The sequence below is a fragment of the Chelonia mydas genome, chromosome 10, assembly GCF_015237465.2.
Source record: "Chelonia mydas isolate rCheMyd1 chromosome 10, rCheMyd1.pri.v2, whole genome shotgun sequence".
In the NCBI taxonomy this organism is placed as follows: domain Eukaryota; kingdom Metazoa; phylum Chordata; order Testudines; family Cheloniidae; genus Chelonia; species Chelonia mydas.
Window position 1 is genome coordinate 64,734,728 of NC_051250.2, and position 20,634 is coordinate 64,755,361.

General features: G+C 41.0%; 1 protein-coding gene and 1 long non-coding RNA gene across 6 annotated transcripts; one reads left to right on the plus strand and one right to left on the minus strand.

Annotated features, from left to right (window-relative positions):
* Positions 1–2,595: 2,595 nt before the first annotated feature.
* BLOC1S6 (biogenesis of lysosomal organelles complex 1 subunit 6) lies at positions 2,596–9,795 on the plus strand. 5 transcript variants are annotated; one of them, XM_007066814.4, is made up of 6 exons: positions 2,596–2,770; positions 3,155–3,248; positions 3,773–3,917; positions 5,417–5,504; positions 6,775–6,861; positions 7,605–9,795. In XM_007066814.4, the coding sequence occupies exons 2-6, from the start codon at positions 3,176–3,178 to the stop codon at positions 7,722–7,724; spliced, it is 513 nt and encodes a 170-aa protein (XP_007066876.1). In that variant the 5' UTR covers positions 2,596–2,770; positions 3,155–3,175; the 3' UTR covers positions 7,725–9,795. The 5 variants fall into 5 exon arrangements, with proteins under 5 accessions (XP_007066876.1, XP_043379701.1, XP_043379703.1 ...); XM_043523766.1 differs by having other exon boundaries at positions 2,623–2,679; XM_043523768.1 differs by lacking the exon at positions 6,775–6,861 and having other exon boundaries at positions 2,628–2,770.
* Positions 5,059–20,565, minus strand: LOC122461945. The gene is made up of 2 exons (XR_006284224.1): positions 14,696–20,565; positions 5,059–7,435 (listed from the first exon to the last, which is right to left on the minus strand). It is a non-coding gene; the product is annotated as an uncharacterized LOC122461945 (long non-coding RNA).
* Between the last annotated feature and the right edge of the window lie 69 nt (positions 20,566–20,634).

Sequence of the window (20,634 nt, forward strand, 5' to 3'; positions counted from 1 at the left end):
TTCTGCAACTATTCAGGTGATAGTTACAATGTTCCTTTTTTTTGTTCAAGACACTGGTGTATGGCTTCATTAGCCAGGGCATCAGGCGATAAGGCAAGTCTCCCAGTATAACTGGACCAACCTCCATACCATTAATGTCTATAGTGCTCCTGTGGGCAAACTGTCCTTTCTGCATTAGTTTAAATAGTATTGAGTCCTGAAAGTTCCTAGCATTGTGGACCTTCCCAGACCACCCTGCATTTGTTTGTAAACCTGCTGTGGTAGTCAAACCATCCTTGGAGCACCATGGAGAAATAACCCTTTCTGTTTATAAATTAGGTGCCCTGGCTGTATATGTGGGGAAAATGATAAGCACTTGGGGTCCATCAGTTGCCCCAATACAGTTTGGAAACCCCATGTGTGGAAAGCCATCAATAATCTTCTGAGCCTTGTGACCCAGTTAGACAGCACCTTATCAATGGCATAGCAGACCTGCATGACAATGGCCACAATAGTTGACCTCCCCATGCCAAATTGGTTGGCTACAGACTGGTAATGTTCTTGGGGTGGGGGGGCTTCCAGATGGCAATGGCAATCCATTTTTCCATGGGTATGGGGCATCACAGGTTGGCATGCTATCACTGAAGCTCCAGGGTCAGTTCTCCACAGATCTCAAAAAAAGTAGCCCTCCCCATCTTGAAGTTCTCTTGCCATTAGTGGTCACCCCAGCTCTCCAGAACAATCCTTTCCCACCAATCCACAGTGGTTTCTTGGGTCCAGCAACTGTACTGAATGGTGTGTATGTGATCCAGGAATCAGTCCTCTTGTTCCAACAGCTCAGTGTTTCCTGCCTCATCCTGCTGCCAGGGCTGCAGAGTATCCTCCTGCTGCACGAGGAGGAGCTCCTGCTGTTCCCACATCATCTGCTCAGTGGTAAAACAGGCCAACTCCAATGCAGAATTCATCTGCGTGTTGTAATACCGACCAAGCAACCGATGCATATTTGCACTTGTCACCATAGCAATGTGGAGAATTGTTGGATCCATACTGGCTGACAGCAATTTGAAAATGGCATGAGCCAGCCCAAAAAGGAAGTATGGGGCAGGGATGGTAGAAATATGGGATTTTTCTTTTAAATTTGAACCTGCTTAGCTTCACACAGTTTGAAGCGAAAATAGTCCAAGGAGGATGCACACTGCTCAGCAGTGAAGCAAAGGACAATGGGATGCAAATTGCAAATGGAACAAGCTGTCTGTGGGAACACAATTAGTGCAACTTGCGTACTGCAAGTTACCTGATGTGCATCAAAAAGCTTTTGATTAGCAGCCATCCTTCCCATGTAGCCAGGGTGTAAGTGCCCTTTGTGGAGCTAGCCCTGGGGCCAACCACGAATTTGGCCCCTTTCCTTATTTCCTTTATTCAAATTCCATAATGGTTGTACCTGACATGGCAATTTTCCGATATTACTTTTTTGAACAAATAAATTTGCTTTCTACAAATAATAATCTCAAAATTTAGTTTGCATTTGTTTTGGTAATTACAAATAGAAGTTTGTAAAGAGAATAGTGAGTTGGGAGAAAAATCTTAGGCCAGGACTACACTATAGATCTGAATCGGTATAACTTCTAGTTATGCTGACCTAACCCCTCTGCATAGACAGTGCTAAGTGGATGGGAGAGCTTCTCTTGTTGACATGGCTACCTCCCCAAGGAGGTGGATTAACATTTAACATCATGTAGTAGAATCTGCACTAAAGTGCTACAGCAGTGTAGCTGTAGCACTGTACCTGAAGACAAGCCTTTAGAGCAGTGATACACAGATTGTGACTCTTGAGCCACAAGTGGTTCTTTAATATGTCTCCTGCTGCTCTTTGCAGCACATGATATTAAAACACAGTGTGGTTTGGTTAATAACTCAGATTGGTTAATAATTAATCAGGATGTTTTTACTATGTTATTAACCAATTAAGTTATCAGCTTACACTAAGTTATTAATGTATTTGCTGTGAGAATTATATATATAAAAACCTAAATATTTCCCCTGTCATTCATATTAATGTGGCTCTTTTGGACAATGTTGATTGCCAATTTGGCTCCTGAAACACTAAGTATGCCCTGCTTGAGAGGAAGCCACAGAAACCTATCCTCTTCTACTAAGGAAATAAAGGATTCAGAAGACTCTCTATTCCCCATTGCACTTTGTTTCTGTTTCTATGCGGAGGTCTGTGATGGTCCCACTACTTCCTCTGCCACATTCTTTAATTGGGGTTATGCCTACATCACAATACCTTCCCCCAAGAAAACTGGGAGTCACAGATCGGGCTATCCCTTCATAGCCCCCTCCTCCCACTGCAATAAAATGGAGTTTGCGGGGCTGCCTGCAAGGCTCATATACAGGGCTGTACAGCAAAGGACCGTGCTGCTGACATTTGAAAACTGGACCTTCCCCAAGACTGTCCACTTGAAAATCAACGTGTCTGAAAACTGCATCTGCTGTAGTTACAGCAACACCCACTCTCAGAGCTGGGCCTTGGACCACCCCATCTCCCGCTGTTGCTAAGGGCCCCGTCCTAACAACCAGCAGCGTCAGGTGACTGACTACCGCTCTGGGAGCGGGGTCACTTCCGGGCTCGGCTCCCATCTACATCCGGGGTAGTGGACGGTCCCCCTTCCGAACCCAACTGCTGTGTCCGGTTCTCTGGTCAGGAGGGGCCGAGGCGCGGTTGCCTCAGCGGGTCGGAGCGCCGCGGCGTCGGACTGCCCCCGCCCCGCCCGACGGGAAGGCGCGTTAGGTGGGCCCAGCCCCGCTGCGCTCCCGGGTCTGCTGAGAGCCTCCCCCGCCCCCACCTCCCGCTCCCGTCCGCTTCGCCCTCCCCCCGGCCAGGCGCCCTCGGGGCCAGGGTCTACCCGAGGAGCCGCTTCGCACGAGACACAGGGGCCTGGCCCCCGCCGCACGCGACTCCTAGGGGCGGGCCGATCCCCGTGGAGCCCCGCCCCCTCAGCCAAATTCCGGCCGGACCAACCTCTCTCTCCGGGGGGGCGCGAGCGATGGGCTCTGCCTCGGGGTAGGGGCCGCGAGCAGCCGGGCGGGGAGCCCCGGTGCCCCCCCCCCCCCCCGGGCGGAGGCAGCGGCTGCCGGGGGTCGCGCTCATGCTGCTGTCGCTCTGTGCCCTCAGCTGGCCGCGGCGAGTTGCGCCATGGAGCAGCCCGAGGGGAAGGAGAGGTTCCTGCTGGAGGCCGCCGCCCCGAAGCAGCCGGGACCCGCGCTGGGTATGTGAGCAGCGGCCACACGGAGCTCGGCTACTGATCGTCAGCATCTGTATTGAAGGCCAAGCATCGTGCAAACCTTGTTGTTCTTGTCGTGGCGGTTGGGGGAGGGGGGGTCTTTTTGCCTGGCTCTCCTCTAACGTCTGAGTGTTCAGATAGGGAAGTTGAACTGGGGAGGCTGCACGTGCATCCATTACTTGTGTATGTTTGACTTCTCTGAGGGAAGAGCATTTGGCATGTCTGAATTGGTTTACTTGATTGAGAGGGGCTTGTATGCACAGTGTACAGTTTTGTTTAAATCTCACCCTTCTGCTGTGTTCTGTCATGGCATGTTTTTGGAACTGAAACCTCATAATGTAGGGAGGTGAAAGGAGCATTGCTTAATTGATGAAGTGCAAGGAACTGCAATTTACACTCCATTGCTGAGACGCCCAGCTTTTATTTCAAAATAGAAAATCCGTTAGTACTAACAGATAAAGTGATGGCAATAGTTCTTAGCAGTTGAAGATTGCTACTTCTTGTTACAGATTCCTGCGAGGCATCTCCAGATGAGGGACTAATAGAAGATTTGGCTGTTGTAGATAAGAAAGCTGTGGAGCAACTAACTGAAGGGTTGATTTCTCATTATTTACCTGATCTTCAGCGATCAAAACTAGCCCTCCAAGAGCTCACGTAAGCAAACTGAAAAAAGCAACTCTTTCTAATATATGCATTTCCTTTCTAGAATTTCTTCAGTCAAATCCCCTTCTTATATGTAAGTGGAATATATTTTTCTGTAGTATGGTTTACATATAAAATACAGTAACTCCTCACTTAAAGTCATCCCAGTTAATGTTGGTTTGTTGTTACGTTGCTGATCAATTTGGGAACGTGCTCGTTTAAAGTTGTGCAATGCTCCACTCTTACGTTGTTTGGCTGCCTGCTTTCTCCACAGCTGGTAGCCTCTCTCCCCCTCCCCCCCAGCGCCTCCCGCCAGCAGACCCCACGGATCAGCGCCTTCCCCCTCCTCCTCCCCCCCACCTCCTGATTGCCACATTCGGGAGGGAGGGGGAGACTGCGCGCCAAGTCCTCGCTCCTCCCTCCTGCCTCCAAAACGCCGCAAGCCAGCTGATTGCCGTGGGAGGGACGGGGGAGGCGTGTCAAGTCCTTTTGTCTGGCAAAAAAAAAAAAATCCCTGGAATGTAAACTCCCCCATTTACATTAATTCTTATGGGGAAATTGGATTCACTTAACATCGTTTCACTTAAAGTCGCATTTTTCAGGAACATAACTACAACGTTAAGTGAGGAGTTACTGTAAACTTTTCTGTGCTTTGAGTGCAGCACTTTGAACAGTGAGTGAATATTCTGCAGATTATAAGTATAATTTTAAAAGAATTTCCAGCCATGTAACCTACCAGCCGTTAAAATGAAGGAGAATTTTAAAATTAAAGCACTGAAATCCATGCACCCAGTCACAGCAAAAGACACATCAACTTTCTAAATGCTCATTCTTTTTCTGGAGACATGTGACCTTGTGCTGTACAACTCTATTTGGAGAAAAACATCCAGTATTTGGGATGTTCTATTAAAGCAGTGATTGCAAGAAAGATTTTTTTTGTTAAGGTTTTTCTTACATGTATGAAACTCCCAGACTCTACTTTTAATTAACATACGCTTTTTTGTTTTGTTGCTTAACATTTATAAGGGTCCCCTCTGTGTGCATTGCTTTAAGACACTGTTAGGGATTTCTAGCAAATGTCTTTGCTGTGCTTAAAATTTTCCAAATAGTGCACAAGAACATTTTAGTAGCAGGAAGAGAGAGAGCAGAGTCCTTTATAACTGTTTAATTAGAATTCATTTAAATGTCAGTTTAAAAAAAATCTGAAAAGACTCGGTTCCTTTATCTACTTGTGTAGGTTTCCTGATTCTTCTTCTTCTTCTTCTTCTAATATGGACAAAAAAACTATTTAGTACAAAAGAAATAGTTAATCTGAAAAATTTCTCTTGGAATATTGATTTTTATACAACTTATTTCTGGCATTATAGCTCATTAACGATCAGTATGTTAAGATTTCAGTGAAGAGAACAGTAGTAAAACTCAAAATTGTGAGTACTCTTTAATCAATCCAAGATAGTGTATTTAATCTGACTTCTTCTGTATGTCTTAAAGTCTTTGTATTTTTGTTTCAGACAGAATCAAGTAGTGTTACTAGACACATTAGAGCAAGAAATCTCAAAATTCAAAGAATGTAATTCCATTCTTGATATCAATGCTTTGGTAAGTGTATTCTATTATAAGTTTGCCTGTTTTAACAAAAATGTGTATCATGTACATGTATTGTTTTTCATCTCCTGAGAAAATGTTATAAATAGACGACTAATAATCATTACATCAATAAGTCTGTTCTTTGTAAATTGGAAAATACAACAGAACCAACATAATTCTATTAAATGGGAAGAGGAGAACATGGAGGACTGCTCAGGTCTGTACAGGTATGTATATCCGCAATAAAAGACCTGCAACATGGCGACTTCTCGCCTGGGTCAGCTGATGGGGGGCTTGAGGTGTGAAGCTATAAAATTGAAGTGTAGACTTTTAGGTGTGGCCTGGAGTCTAGGCTCTGAGACCCTCCCCACTCACTGGGTCTCAGAGCCCAGGCTCCAGGCCAAGACCAAATGTCTACACTGCAATTTTATAGCCACCAGGCCAACCCCTGTGAGCCCAAGTCATCTGACCCAAGCCAGCTGCGGCCCTGTTGAGGGTCTTTTATTGTAGCGTAGACATACCCTTACTGGCCTGCAGATGAGGGATTAGCAGGCATAGACCGTGGGTCCAGCTATATAAATCTAGAAGCCAAAAATCAGTGCATAAAGATTGCATATGCTACTGAGGCTCCAGGAGCAGCCATAGGGTGCCCATGATACTCTGTCCTACCCCCCAGGTTGGTGGAAGGATTCTGGTTCACTCTCCTACATTTACTCAGACTGTACACAGGGACTAGCATTTGGTCCTTTGATTTAGTTGCATATTTTTTGAGTTTGTTAGTGCTAACTTGAGGAGATATTCTAACAACAAAAAAATCACATCTGTACTTCATGATTGCCACAGTTTAAGGCAAATGACAGTGTCTTACAGAAATTGTATATGCAGTTGTGACATATGAAGCCAGAACTGTAGGCTTGAGAATTAATTAAGTGTGGAACCATATAAGAGCTTGAATTTTAAGACTAGCACTTGCTAAGCTTTGGCACATTGGGATATAAAACTGAAAACTAATGAGCATACAAGTGATATAATGCTTGCTTCTCCCTTAATGAATATTTAAATAATTATAGTAATCTGCACCCTTTGATACATAGTAATTTTATGAAAATTGTTTTAAGTGTTTAGAATTAAGACCCTAAAATATTCAAGCCAATCTCAAACTGACTGACTGATCTTCAGCCTGTTTTTGAAGTTGCTGTTTTAGGGCATAGCTTCATACTCCAGACTAACAACCATTTTGAGCCATTGAATCTTACCATTCAACTGTCTTGTGTTTTTAAAGTTTTCAGAAGCTAAACATTATCACAACAAGCTAGTGAATATTAGAAAAGAGATGATGATGCTCCATGAAAAGACATCAAAGTTAAAAGTGAGTGGAGTGAGTTTCGCTTCCTCGTTTCCGCTGCCTATCAATGTAAAATTTTAACAGCACACTATCACATACTCTTAATCAGTATTTTTAATACGTTAGGAGATTGTAAGAAAAACCTGGTTCTTTATATCCCCTTTCTTTGTGTAAACTTGTTTACCCTGTATTTCCAATGGCATTGAAACTAACCATGGCTGTTTTTAACCTTCACTTAAATTTCCTTGTGTTAAAATATATTTGTACACTAGCATCACTGGGGATGTTGAACCATTAAGAAAAGCTAGATTCTGTCTGAAAGCTGAGGCTGAGAATTTCTTCTGCCTCTCCGTCCTTTAGTATAACACTAACAATGGCATAACCTCTACCAACCTGGTAGGCTGCTGTGTATAGCATGTCTGACTTCATTCAGGTGTTAAATTTGGTCCCTCAGTCCTTGACCAACAAAAAATTAAGTCCTCTGGAGGCAACAATTTGCATAGTATATACTCCTCTGGTGTTTGTAAAGAGCAGTGATAGTGGGATTTGGAGGAATCCACTTCATTCCTTCCCTAAATAGATCACCAGGATGCAGGGCCTGGGGTACAGGGCAAAGAAAGAACATAGAAAGAGGGAGGGGCCCTCTGGATTAAGAGAGCCTGAGAGGGTTTTGGCAAGATCTCAGTTGTGCATGCATGTGTCTTGCATTTAAGTTAGGATACAAAAACACAGAACTTCTGATTGATTTTGTTTTTTTTCTGGCTCAGAAAAGAGCACTCAAACTGCAGCAGAAGAGGCAGAAAGAAGAACTAGAACGAGAACAGCAACGTGAGAAGGAACTTGAAAGAGAGAAACAGTTAACAGCAAAACCAGCTAGAAGGACATGAAAGCTGAGCATACATCAACTTGTCCAAATTAATTATTTTTAAATTCTCTGGACTTGTTAAGGCAGACTCTGTTATATTGGTGAGCTAAAGTTGTTACTGGGAAAAGAGTCTCTTGTACAGTATTATAAACTCCAGAATACTAATAACCAGTTGCTAAATTGCCACTTTTCCATTTCAGCCATACAGGATGCCTTCTTTTCTAATGCTATGCTGTTTGATATTAATCATAATGTAAATTTAGTTTTGATCTATGCAGGGGAATTTAAATGTCATAATTTTAATTACGTATCTGTTCATTTTCCATTTGTTTTTTCTGATGTTTAAAATATTGGCTAAAAAATAGTAGGCTGTGTATTCTTTCAAACAAAATGTGGAATGTGGTTGGTGCAGTTTGGGAGTTCAGCTATGATCCATGGACATCCGCAGCTCTGCACCCTTCAGATGTATTTGTCGTCTTGTTGAGGCCACAAGTCACAAATATCAGCCTTCTGTGCCAGTTAGGTATAGTGGATCTCTCTCCCTTAATTGCTATATAACTGAGCATTAAAGCCATATGATATTACTGATCGTGTGTGAGAAATACAAATGACATCCTTATGTTGGGACTCTTTCCTCCTCTCTTCCCTCCTTCCCCCACTCTCCACACACACTTAGGCTGATGGGCCCAGTTTATTTGGGTGGAGACTCTCTTTATTTCAGCAATCTTCCTTGGATCTTATAACTACATAGTTTGAGATGATCACTTCTGACTATTCCCCAAACCTGACAGGATGAATGTGAAAAACCTGTTAAATTAAGATTGGCATAACTGATGCATGCATTGTACAAGAGTGATCCTATAATGGAATTGCCAGCCCTTGTGCTTGGATAAGTGCTTTCTCGGATGGCTGTGATTCAGACCAAAGTAATTGAAACTAAGGTACGGGTTAGAGAGAGAGACTGTGAAGCCAAGTCAGTTGTATTGTTAAACAGATCTCAAAGGGTTCAAAAGCTGTAGATTTCATTGCTTTCTATGTAATAGACACTAGTTTAAATTCATTTACATCTTCAGGAAAAATTCTTGCAGTGTGATATTGTTTAATGCAATTGACTTAGTATTAACACTTAGACTTAAATGGGAGAATCTACTTCTCATGGTTAAATTTTGTCACGAGCTGATGACAACTAGTACTGAAAAACTGTATCTGGAATGCTCTTAAGTAAATGTGGGGTGGGGATTAACTACAACTTCTCTGAATGTGTAACTGCTTTCTTATAGAATTTGGTACAGCTTCCCGTTCAAATGAATATATACGCTGTTTAACAGTCTAGATAAGCTTTTAACTATTTCATTTCTGCAGTCTGACAAAATAGTTATTTTACATCTGTACCTTTTGAATCAATATTAGTAAAATAAATGTTGTCACCTGAGTTGACATGCTTATCAGGAAGTAAGTAAGATTAAGTGTAAATTTTTAGTAAACTATTTATAAAAATGGATAGCAAGACATTTAAAGGGACACCAACTTGAAATCGAATTGGTTTTTAAAAAATAATTAAAAGTAGTTTCAAATACTACATACGCCTGCCCTGATTTCTCAATATTTATGATGTTACAACCAAATTTTTCCTATTTTTTAAGTGGTTTTCCTTTTTCTTGTTATGTGAATGACCTTCTCAAACAGGGAAAGAGCAAAACTAACTATATGTAAAGTTTCAGAGTGGTAGCCGTGTTAGTCTGTATCAGCAAAAAGAACGAGGAGTACTTGTGGTACCTTAGAGACTAACAGATTTAGTCTCTAAGGTGTCACAAGTAGACCTCGTTCTTTTTATATGTAAAGTGCTGTCCAATTCATAGTGTAAACAGAGGAGGTGAGGAGACGAAACTCATAATTTTTCAGTTGCAGTAATTAAGTAGATACCTGTAGCAATAATAGATGTCTTTGTTTCTTTTTTAATTGACTTTGCAGGAGAATTGTTGACCTATACTTTGTGGGGTTTTTATTAATGCATTTCTAAAAAATATGTACAAAAATGCTAACATCCGTTTTTGTAACAGAGTGTAAATAAATTAAGTAAATTTAAATATTAACCTCTTTTTTTTATTTTGTAATTAAATGTATTTGCACAATTAGATTTTGAAAATATACTTTAATAAGAACTACTTTTATAGTAGGAAACTAGATGCCTCAGTCACACATTCAAATCAAAATTAACTTCCTCTGCTAACCATTTTTTTTGTTCTCTGGTAGAGGAAAAAAAACATTGTTTCAGGCCATAGTAGGTTTCTAATAGTTAAGAATTGTTTAAAAAATTGTGATTGTTCTCTATTCTGCAGAATAGAGAAATCCAAACATTGAAATTAATGAGTAGGCAATTTACATGGTTCCTCATTTTGGATTAACTTGTCATCTGTTGAAGAAAGTTAACTTGACAGTGCTTTATTGAAGAACCTCAATTGCACCTGGATAGAGGAAAAGTAAAAATGTACTGGACAACATCCATCCACTGCCAAAAAAGGAGCAAATAAGCAGCTGAGACTTTTTTTAAAAAAAGAACCCTGATATAGTGGGGTAAATAGGATAAATGGAAACTTTGGCAAGTGTGGAATTTGATATAACTTTGGTTACATAGAAATTAAAAAAAAATAAGATACCAGTCAGAGCAGTAAATCAGATTCTGTAGAGCAGAGAATTATGCCTCACAAAATTGCACCTTCACGGGTAATGTAATAATTTTTGCCCAGACTTCTGTAAAATCTCTTTATTAATGGACAGGGTTTTCTTTTTCAAATTGTCCTGTTGCAGTTAAGTCAAACCAATATGACAGAGAGAGGAAAAATCCAACCCAACCACTTTTTCTAGAGCTCAGCCTTGCAAAATTCTACTTGGCTGGAGCAAGAAACTGTTTCTTTATATAGGAAAGTAAAATTCTAATTATTTTTCCATCATCCTTATGGTAAGAATGTGTGTGCTGGGGTGTCTTTTTCCCAATTGCATCAATGGGGATAATACTACTTGACTACCACACTAGCGTGTTGTGAGTAACGTTTGTGAAGCAGTCTGAAGATGTATAATTGCGTGTGTCGTGGACATAGTCCAATTTTGTGTTTAGACAGATTTTTAACTATTGATTTCTAAATCAATACAACCCCCTATTGTGAATGCAGTTATACTGATTACTTGTTTATATTGAGTGTGTTTCGGTAAACACCTTTTTATTGGTATAAATGTGTCCCTGCCAGGGGGATGCAACCAATTTAACTATCTTTTTAGAAACATACAGTTAAATTGTTGCAACTTGTTTGTATACAAGGCTTTATTACTTGCCCCAAGTATCCAGTTTGCTTTTTAAACTGCTAATGCACATCAGATGTATGTCTTCATTCAGCTATTCAATTGCTCTTTAGCCTTTATCTTCTGAGAAGTCCATACATTTAGAGACTATCATCACAGAAGTGAATGGTAGACTTAAAAAATTCCCGTAACATTGCTCCTATTTACCAATCCCAAGAGTACCCCACCATTCTCCTTTTTTCACTCAATTTCTTCAAAAATCTACTTGGGTGCTTAATTTTACTAATGTGAGTAGTTTCATTGACTTCAGTGAGTAAAATTAAGCACATCAATAAATCTCTGCAGAACTTGAAGCTAACAGTGTGCGCATGCCAGACCATAGGAGAGAGTGTAATCAGATAAGCTGATGGGACTATCCATGCCAGTAAGAAATGTTTATTAGTAAGTGTTTAATTTAGAGCCTGATCCTGCAAAACAGATCATCAAACCAAGGAAGAGAATAGAAAAGGTGTGAGTTGACAAAACAAGAGGAAGGAAGAAAAGCTCTTATGTGAGTGGTTATTTTGGTACAGCTCCTTTTACTAAATGCATGTATTGTATTTTTATATAACTCAAAATAGAGTAACTGCCTTTGGCTCTAGAGAGCTGTAATTATATATATTTTAACTACACAGTTATCAAATTCCTGAAAAATCTCCCCTGAGCCAAAAATAGCCAAGCAACAAAAAGAAACCATAAATACTTTTAGACACCTGCCAATTTCCCAGTGTTACCTATCTCAAATATTCAGAAACCATGAATGAGGCATGTGCAAAAATCATGAGATTTTTAAAAAGAATAAATGGGGGCAGGTTGCTATGGGTTTTGATCTAAGATTTATATTAAGTTTTCCTCTACAACTATCAGAGCTAACCATCTTTTTTTTAAAATGCTGAAATTTTTACAATCCCATGACTAGGAGCTGGGGTTTCATGGAAAACACTCAATATCATAAGATTGTGATACCATTACTGAATTTGTAAATTTTGACTTCCATCATAGATATTTGGCAAGGTGAGGTGAGTGGTAGTTGACCACCGAGGGCGGTAGAAACTAGATGAAAGAAAATGAGTTTTGATGAAGGAGTTGAAGGAAACTGATGAAGCTGTTTGCTTTCTAGGCATGTTGGCGGGGGTGGGGAGTACAAAGGTATGAGTGAGTAAAAGAGACGACTGAGCATCCCCTACAACAGGTTCCATGTGGGAGCAGGGGATCTCTCACATAGAGCCAGTTTCTGAATAAGAACCAAGAGAACTGTAATGGGAAGGGGGCGGAGTACTATGGGGTGAGGACTGAGATGTAGGCAGGGACAGAGTATTGAAAGTCTAAAGAAGGAGTTAGAATTTGGAACAAAAAAGAAAGGATACCTGTAAATAGGTTGGGATAGCTAGATAATTTGTGCTGCAGCATTCTGGAAGGAAGGATGCATGGTGGGAAACTGGGAAGCCAGAGAGGAGGAGATTGTAACACTTGAGGTGAGAAATGACTGAGGTATGGACAAGAAGGGATTGTAAAGGAAAAACTGATGGGAGTCACACTGGTATTGTTTTGGATGAGTTAGAGATAACACAGAAAGAGAGAGAGAGAGAAACATTTGACTCCCCCATAATTCAGAGCAACATTTCCCCCCAAAATAGTGTACTTGAAGGTAACATGGAGGCAGTGGTATGCCTGCTCACTATGCAGTGTGCTTTTGCTTATGCAACATGAGCTGTGTGGGCCCCAAGAGGCAGAGTATGAGTGCATTCTGCCAAAATGGGTTTGTCGTTCTCTGGTACGGTGCCACTGTTCTGTTGGCATAACTTTCTAGTGTAGACAAGACCTCATTAGCAATCCAAAAAACTTGTGACTAATAGTCACTGTCTAATCTCAGATCCCCTGCCTACAGTACATGTAATTGGAAAAAGCTGTTTACACATCAGCCATAATAAAGCACCCTTCCTTGGGTTTTTCCCCTTTCTAATGTGGTATCTAAGTTATTCATAAATGTACTAATTCACTCAGTTCAATACAATGGTCATTCCTCAGTAATAGGTTTTTGCTGTAAATGACTGGTATTCATTATTACTATGAGACCTCTATCGTGACAGTTTGCCTTTGTCTGGACTCTGGCTCCCTCTTGCAGTGTTTTTTCAAAGGGTTTCATTTATTGATTCTAGAACAAACTTCTGCTAATTGTTGAAGTGCCTCAGACATCAACAGGTTTTCTTTTCCAACTTTAGGTGACTTATGTGGCACCATTTGGTCTGAATTTCTGAGCCCAGATCCACAAAGACTAAAACTCAAGCAACTAAGGCCCTGTCTACACTTTTGGCAGCATGTAGGTACATGTAGCTACATTCTGCAGTGAAAAGCAGCCTGCAGCCACACTGCAGTGTTTAATTTAGAGCCTGATCCTGCAAAACATGTTGCTACATGTTTAGCTACACACCGCAGTGAAAGGCTCTGGCAGGCACAAGGTAGCAGCAATCTGCCAGAGCTTTTCCCCGCTTCCTCCCCCCACCCAGAGCCTTTCCTGGTGGCTGGAGTCTTTCACTTGCAGCAGGGATATTACACTGCTAAAAACAGCGGTGTGGATGGGGGAGGTATTGCTTTGGCATGTAGAGAGACATGAAGGGTATATACCCAGGGTTGTGGTGTGCCTGTACTCTACTTGCCTAACCAGTGCATCATCAGCTACAGTGCTATTTATGCCCATGCTAGCTGAGCATCCAGTGTCTATACTCTACATGCTACAGTAAGTGTAGATCTACCCTAAATCCCAGTTTTGGCACCACAGCAATCCACAAAACTCCTGCCAAACCTAATAGGCATCTAAACTCAGCCAGTGCCCAGGTTTTCAAAGTAAAAATTTCCTAGGTGCTTATGTTTCCGAGCACCTGCACTTCTGCCTCCCTCGACACCTATCTCCTGCCTAAGCCCGAGGCCTAGAGTGATTCATGAACTCACGGAAGAAAGGTACTCAGCTGCCTAAATTGTGGGCAGGGCCCAGGCTGGTAGGCATGCCCAGAGGTGGTCTACCAGATTGGCACCATTCAAAATCTAGCTGGTGGAAGAGGAGGAGAAGGCACTGCCCACCTTATAACTTTTAGCCCAGTGATCATAGCACTTGCCTGGGATGGGGGAGGCCCAGGTTCAATTTCCACTTCCCTGTGAGAAGGGGAGAAATGATTTGAACTGGGATTTCCCTCTTATCAAGAGAGTCAGTCAGACCAAATCAGTCTTGCTTTCTGGCCCAATGACTATTTCAGTGTGGGTAAATACTTAAATAGTCATTGAGTCAGAGAGCAAAACTGAGTCAGTAATCCAATGGTTAGGGCACCCCCTGGCTGGTTGAAGACCCTGGACCCAAGCCCCCTCCAAAATGCTAAATACCTTACTTAGGATGGAAAAATCAAATGCACAAATACAAAATGTGGAATAACTGGCAAGGCAGAGGTACTGCTGAAAAGGATCTGGGTGGATATAGTGGATCACAAATTGGCTAGGAGGCAGTTGCAAGGCTAATATTGGGGGGGAGGAAGGTGGATTAATAGTAATGTTGTATGTAAGACATGGGGGGGTAATTGTCCCCCGCTAGTCAGCACTGGTGAGGCCTTAGCTGGAGCACTGTGTCTAGTTCTGGGCACCACCCTGTGGACAAATTGGAGAGAGTACCTTTTGAAGTCAGTGGAAGTTTACAGGATTTGGCAAAGTCTAAAGGATTTGGCCTGGAGTCCTGTATCCAGTTCTGGGCACCACCCTGTGGACAAATTGGAGAGAGTACCTTTTGAAGTCAGTGGAAGTTTACAGGATTTGGCAAAGTCTAAAGGATTTGGCCTGGAGTCCTGTGTCCAGTTCTGGGCGCCACACTTTAGGAAAGATGTGGACATATCCGAGAGAGTCCAGAGGAGAGCCACAAAAATGATAGAAGTTTTAGAAAACGTGACCTATGAGGAAAGGTTAAAAACCAAACAAACCTGGGCATGTTTAGTCTTGAGAAAAGATGATTGACTGAGCGGAGACATGTTAACAGTCTTCGAATATGTTAAGGGCTGTTAATAAAGAGGATGGTGATCACTTGTTCTCCATGTCCACAGAAAGCAGCACAAGAAGTAATGGGCTTAATCTGCAGCAAGCAGATTTAGGTTATATATCAGAAAAAACTTTCTAACTATAAGGATAGTTAAGTACTGAAATAGGTTACAGTGGAGGGTTCTAGATATAATTTGTCCTGCCTCATCACAGGGGGCTAGAATAGATGACCTCCCAAGGTCTCTTCTAGCCATACATTTCTATATAAAAGGCATTGTTTGTTATGTGAATGCTAGGATGCCAGCAACTTGAAGCTAATACCCCAATGTGTAAATGTGAAATCTAAAATATATTGTATGGAGATTACCCTGCTCTCTCATTTACTCTTCCTAATTATGACTGATTTCACTGAGATTTTAATAGCTCTTTTTCTCAGCAGACCCAGAATCGTCAGCTGATATAGTAATAACCACAGTCTCCATTTAAGAAAGTAATGGCTACAATTGTTTTTCAGCAAATACATTCATTATACAGGCCAGTATGTGGGCAGATAGGATGTAACTAGATTTTAGGGGTTAAATAACCAGGGCCAGAATTTGAAATTGAAGCCCTTCCCCAAGGTTAAATATTGAATAGAGTTAGCAATCCTCAAGCTGCTTAACCTCCTCTGTTCCCACGGCAGAGATTTTATATTTTGCTGAGTCCAGAATTGTGAGTTCCATAGCTTCAAGATATATTTATTAGCTGCTCTGCATATAAATACATCTGTCTCATGGCATGTGTCTGGTTTTCAACAGATTCAGACCCTGCAGTAAGCCCACTTGTATTACTAACTGCCTCTTACTACTAGTCACGTACTAATTAGTCATTTGTATTTATGTGATGTTGATATCACATGTTCAAACAAGTTAGTTGAATATCAACAAAATTATTATATGTTGGATTTGCCCCTAATCTCATATTAGTCAGTGGGAGTTTTGATATGGATTTAACTGGTAACACGAGCAGGCCTATACTGCATGCTATTAATGAAATATGAGACATGAAATTTTAAAACACACTAAAGCAGTACTTAATCTTAAACCAAGTTCTGATTTCTTTGTGTGTGTTGCAATAGTCTCTAGATAATGAGCATCACATATTCTGAAAAGCCCAGTAATTAATTGTTTTAAAATTATGTAAACTTGTTTTATCAATGAAATTTTAATAGATTAGTTGATCTGAGATTTGTTGTTTGTTGTCAGTTTGTTACTTTTGTGTGATATAACATTTCACACACTGTATAATGTGGACCACATGGTTAGAGACAAAAGGAAATGATTTCTGATCAGGTTACTCTTTGGTTACTAAATATGCGTGTATATGTCTTTTGCAGAGAGACAGATTCTGGGCCTGTTTTTTCCTTGTGGAGTTTTTCTTGGATGTCTAATTTGTTCTGATTTCTGCTTTATAATTGCAGGTTAAAATGATTTAAGATGGTGTAGGAAAGATATGTCTTAGTTCTTTTCTTATAGTAACTATAGGACATCAATGATTTTTCAATATTTTTAAAGTGCAGTTTAGAGTGCAAGTTCTGTTTTATTGGTGAACTCCCAATTGGAAGAGGGTGGCTCACGGAAGAAATTCCAGTCAAAGTCTAAGTGCTTAAGAGATTTAAATTAAGGAAATGACTCACAATTTTGGCAGATATGGTGGTTTTACTACTGGCAATCTCTGTAATTGCTCCTGAGTCTAGTTACAAATTTAGGAAAAATAACTACATATAAAATATACCTCACATGATCTTTCATAGCTGCATGGAGAAATTTAACTGCTCACCCACGTTTGTTGCCCTCTTAACCTTCAAAAGTGGATGGAGGATGACATTGGTAGCCTGCTTGGGAATATATTTGTTACTATATTTTGTGTATTTTGCTGATTTGTCTATTTTGTTAGTTCTACTTTTGATGGGGAGGTGCTGCAATTTAGAGGCCTCCAGGAAGGAGTGTGTTTTAAATTTCTCTATAAAGAAACAAGACTTGAAGAAATCAGACATGACTTTACAGTTGCTTTTCTTCTCCATTACCTATCTCCACCTGTTGTTGTTGTTATCTGTTTATGGTAGTGCTTGCTTTCTGCTAGGCACTTTCCAGAGAGACTAGAAGGAACAGTCTCTGTGCATAGGAGTTCACAATTTAAGCTTAGAGTGACATATACACAAGTAGACACATTTAGGAATGGGAAATAACACATACTGTACTTTCCTCCCCCACTTCTCTATTATGGACTGGCACAATTTATAACTATTTATGTTAGAAAATTGTACCTCAGGGACAGGCACATGTTGCTGAGAGAGATTTGGCTGCTCAGATCCTGAACTGTCCCTGAGAAGGTAGGGCTGAAGTGGGATGAATGGGCCTCCTGTCCTCAAAGATTCCATACTCCTGTGGGGCAGCATCTCAGATCCAACATTTGCAACAGGTGGTTGCAAATGTAACATATCATCAGTTCCTAACTAAATTGAAATCTGTTTTTCCTAAACCTCGCCTGATTTTTCTATGGAACGGGGTAATACAAATATCAGGCCAGTCAGTCTCTTTGGGGGAGTGGTCTGGATTCCTTAGGAAGGGAGAAAAGGGATGATGAACACAGTCCCAGCCTTCACTTGTAGCTTTAGTCAGGGGACCAGTCTCTGTGAGGGAATTGTGCAACTGCAGCCAATCAGGTGCCCAGCAGTGTGTAAAGGCCAGACATACAGCAGTCCTTCTCTCTCCAGCCTGCCCATTAATCCCACTAGGACACTACAGCTGCCAGCCACTTCTGGCAGCACTGACTTGCTGCTGGAAGAGTTTCCCTTTACTGCTAGAGGTAAGTGCTTTCTTCATGCTCAGCTTACATCTACGCTTCTAGAAACATTTTGATCAATCAGAATAATTAACATACCAATTTTAAATGACTTGTTTAAGATTGTAAAATGCCCCGTGGGAAAATCTGTGGGAAACCCCCCACCCAAGTATGGGAGGAAGGAGGGCAATAAAAGACTTAATTTTCAAACGATCCTTGTATTGGGGAAATGAAGTCTTTTCCCAATAGATACAGTGGAAAATCAGTCCTTTTGGACCAGAAGGCAGAGAATGGCTATCTTTTCAATAACAAGGTAGGTGAGGTAATATTTTATTGGAACAAGTTCTGTTGGTGAAAGAGACAAGCTTTTGAGACTTATTGCTGTGTCTAAGCAGACACTGGCATCTTACAGTACTAGTCTAAGGGAGAGGATGGGTGTATGTGAACATTTCCTATCTCTTTTTCTCAAGTGTCTGATAATGAAAAGAGTAACATTAGTGAAGGCATAATTGATAAATTCTGTAATAATCATTCATTTTACATGTACAGTGATTCCACTGCAAATAGTTAAGAGTAGAGGGTGGTAACAAATAAAAAAAACAACAACCTTGTCAAATGTGTTTTTGCATTTATCACAAGGGGAGGCTTAGAAACGTGTGCAGCTAAAAATGTTCATTTTAGACAAACTAAAAAGGGAGCGAGGGGAATGGATGGGGATAGAAAACTAAAACCTGTGAAGTTTAAAACAGATAATGTATCAGCAAAGTAGAAGAGACTGCACATTCTGATTCTTTGGGGAGAGGGATACTTTTGTAACCATTCTATTGATCCTATCAAGAAGAGTCATGGCATTGGCTAGAACGAGGTATAGTTCAATCAGCTGGAAAAAGGGGCTGCTTGTGCTTAAAAAAAACAAAAAGCCCTGCAAGAATTTGCTCTGGTTCTAGTAGGTACCTGAAGGAATGCACATTGACGACTGGGGGATAAGGATTTCATATGGGAATTCATATCCCACATTGTAATCCTAGTTTAATAGAACCCCAGAATCTTACAAAAGAGCAAAGAAATACAAAATACCAAGGAGGATGGTCAATTGCAAGTGCAACTTGTATTCCATCAAAATTAATAGCAACTTGATATAAATAAAGATGTTTCTTAGGGTTTATTTCTTTTCATTTTTTGCTAAAAAAAAATCCCATTTACTAATTTTGTACCATATAGGTTTATAAAGCAGGCAAAATTGCAGCACATCAACCAAAATCTTTAGTGTTGCAGCTAATCACAGATGTCCTCTGCACCTGGCAGAGAACATTCAGCAGAAGAGGGGTAAGCTGTTTTGCTCAACTTTGTGATAATGGGCTTGCAGCCATTAGCTGTGACAAGCATCTGGAGCCTCCTTTCTACAAGTGGAAGCTCAACGTTACCAAAAATAAGATAGAGCTCAGAACAATGACCTGTAAACTACTGGCTGCCCAGTATTACAAACTGCAATACTCCTATGTACCACAAGTAGATCTGAGACTAAAAGGTTGTTCAAGTCCTATAGCAAAGGCTGTGTCTAAGTATGCATAACCCACAGATGATCAGAACGTGTGCCTGGCTCCTCTTTAAAATGCCCTGAATTTTTACATTTTTCTCACACTCCTCTCCTCCAGCTCTTAATCTACCCTTCTCCCACTAGCATGAATAAACTGGAATGCCCTATGATCTCTTACAACTCTGACCACTTGAGGCCTGCCTCAGTGTTACGTTTGTCATATCTCTCCCCAGCCATGACTTACTTATCTCTAGACTTCAATGCAGCAGTTGAACAGACTAGACAGTGGGTGAAAACCTAGCACCAAGAAGGGAGGGTCAGGACAATACTGAGGATACAGACTATAGCGGCTTAAAGCCTGTTGGTTGCTTAAGGCATATTTTGCTCTCACATGCTGATGAATTATCACTTCCTTACGTATTAGGCCACTCTGAACTTTTCTGCCTTCCTTTTGCCCATACAGTTAAACATAAGTGGTAGATTGATTATTATAATTTCATAACATCTTGACACTAAAGAGGCATACAGAAGCAAGTTAAATGATACAACGGGGCAGAGGGTAAGAGCTTCCTACAATTTTAGAAGAAAATGTCTTTTTTTTTCAAATGTAGACATGCCTGGCAATAATGGGGCTTCAGTAAAATGGAATGTCAGCTTACAAGATTCATCCTCCCCTCGGGCCAAAGCTTCACAGTAGTTTTTAACTTAGGGATTCTGGTTAATTACAATTTAGATCTTGATTTCCCTTAGCACTGTAGTTTCTTGACACTTCTTATCAAGCTTATTTCAAGTATTTTACCAAAAGGCATCATGGGATGATTAAAAGTTAGAGCCAATGCGAAACTGAGGAGATCACAGCTCCAGCACAAAGGAGCCTCCAGGTTAATTAAACCATACACCAGCTGGGAATAACCTCTCCAAAGCTGAAATGAGTTTCACCTTTTGTGGACACTGAAGCATTTCAAAGCTGCGTGGTTGTAAGGAGAAAAGGAAGCCATGAAGGGAGGGGTCGGGGGAGGGAGGATCAGAATGACTCCTGTCTGCTCCTAAGAGCAAAACACCTCCTCAGCACCTTTTCAGTGGCGGTGAGTTGTCTTTCATTTAACAGCAGTGGCAGGGAGGTTTTTCGCAGGAGGCAGCGTGCACCGGCACTGGAGAGCACGTTGTTCAAAGGCTCAGGGAGGCCCTGGCAGTTGCTTGCTCTGCACGATGACCCTGCATT

Coding starts and splice junctions, on each gene's coding strand:
- BLOC1S6 (XM_007066814.4), top strand. CDS start 3,176: ATGGAGCAGCCCGAGGGGAAGGAGAGGTTCCTGCTGGAGGCCGCCGCC. Junction 3,918..5,416: donor CTAGCCCTCCAAGAGCTCAC/GTAAGCAAACTG, acceptor TTTTTGTTTCAG/ACAGAATCAAGTAGTGTTAC. Junction 6,862..7,604: donor AAAAGACATCAAAGTTAAAA/GTGAGTGGAGTG, acceptor TTTCTGGCTCAG/AAAAGAGCACTCAAACTGCA.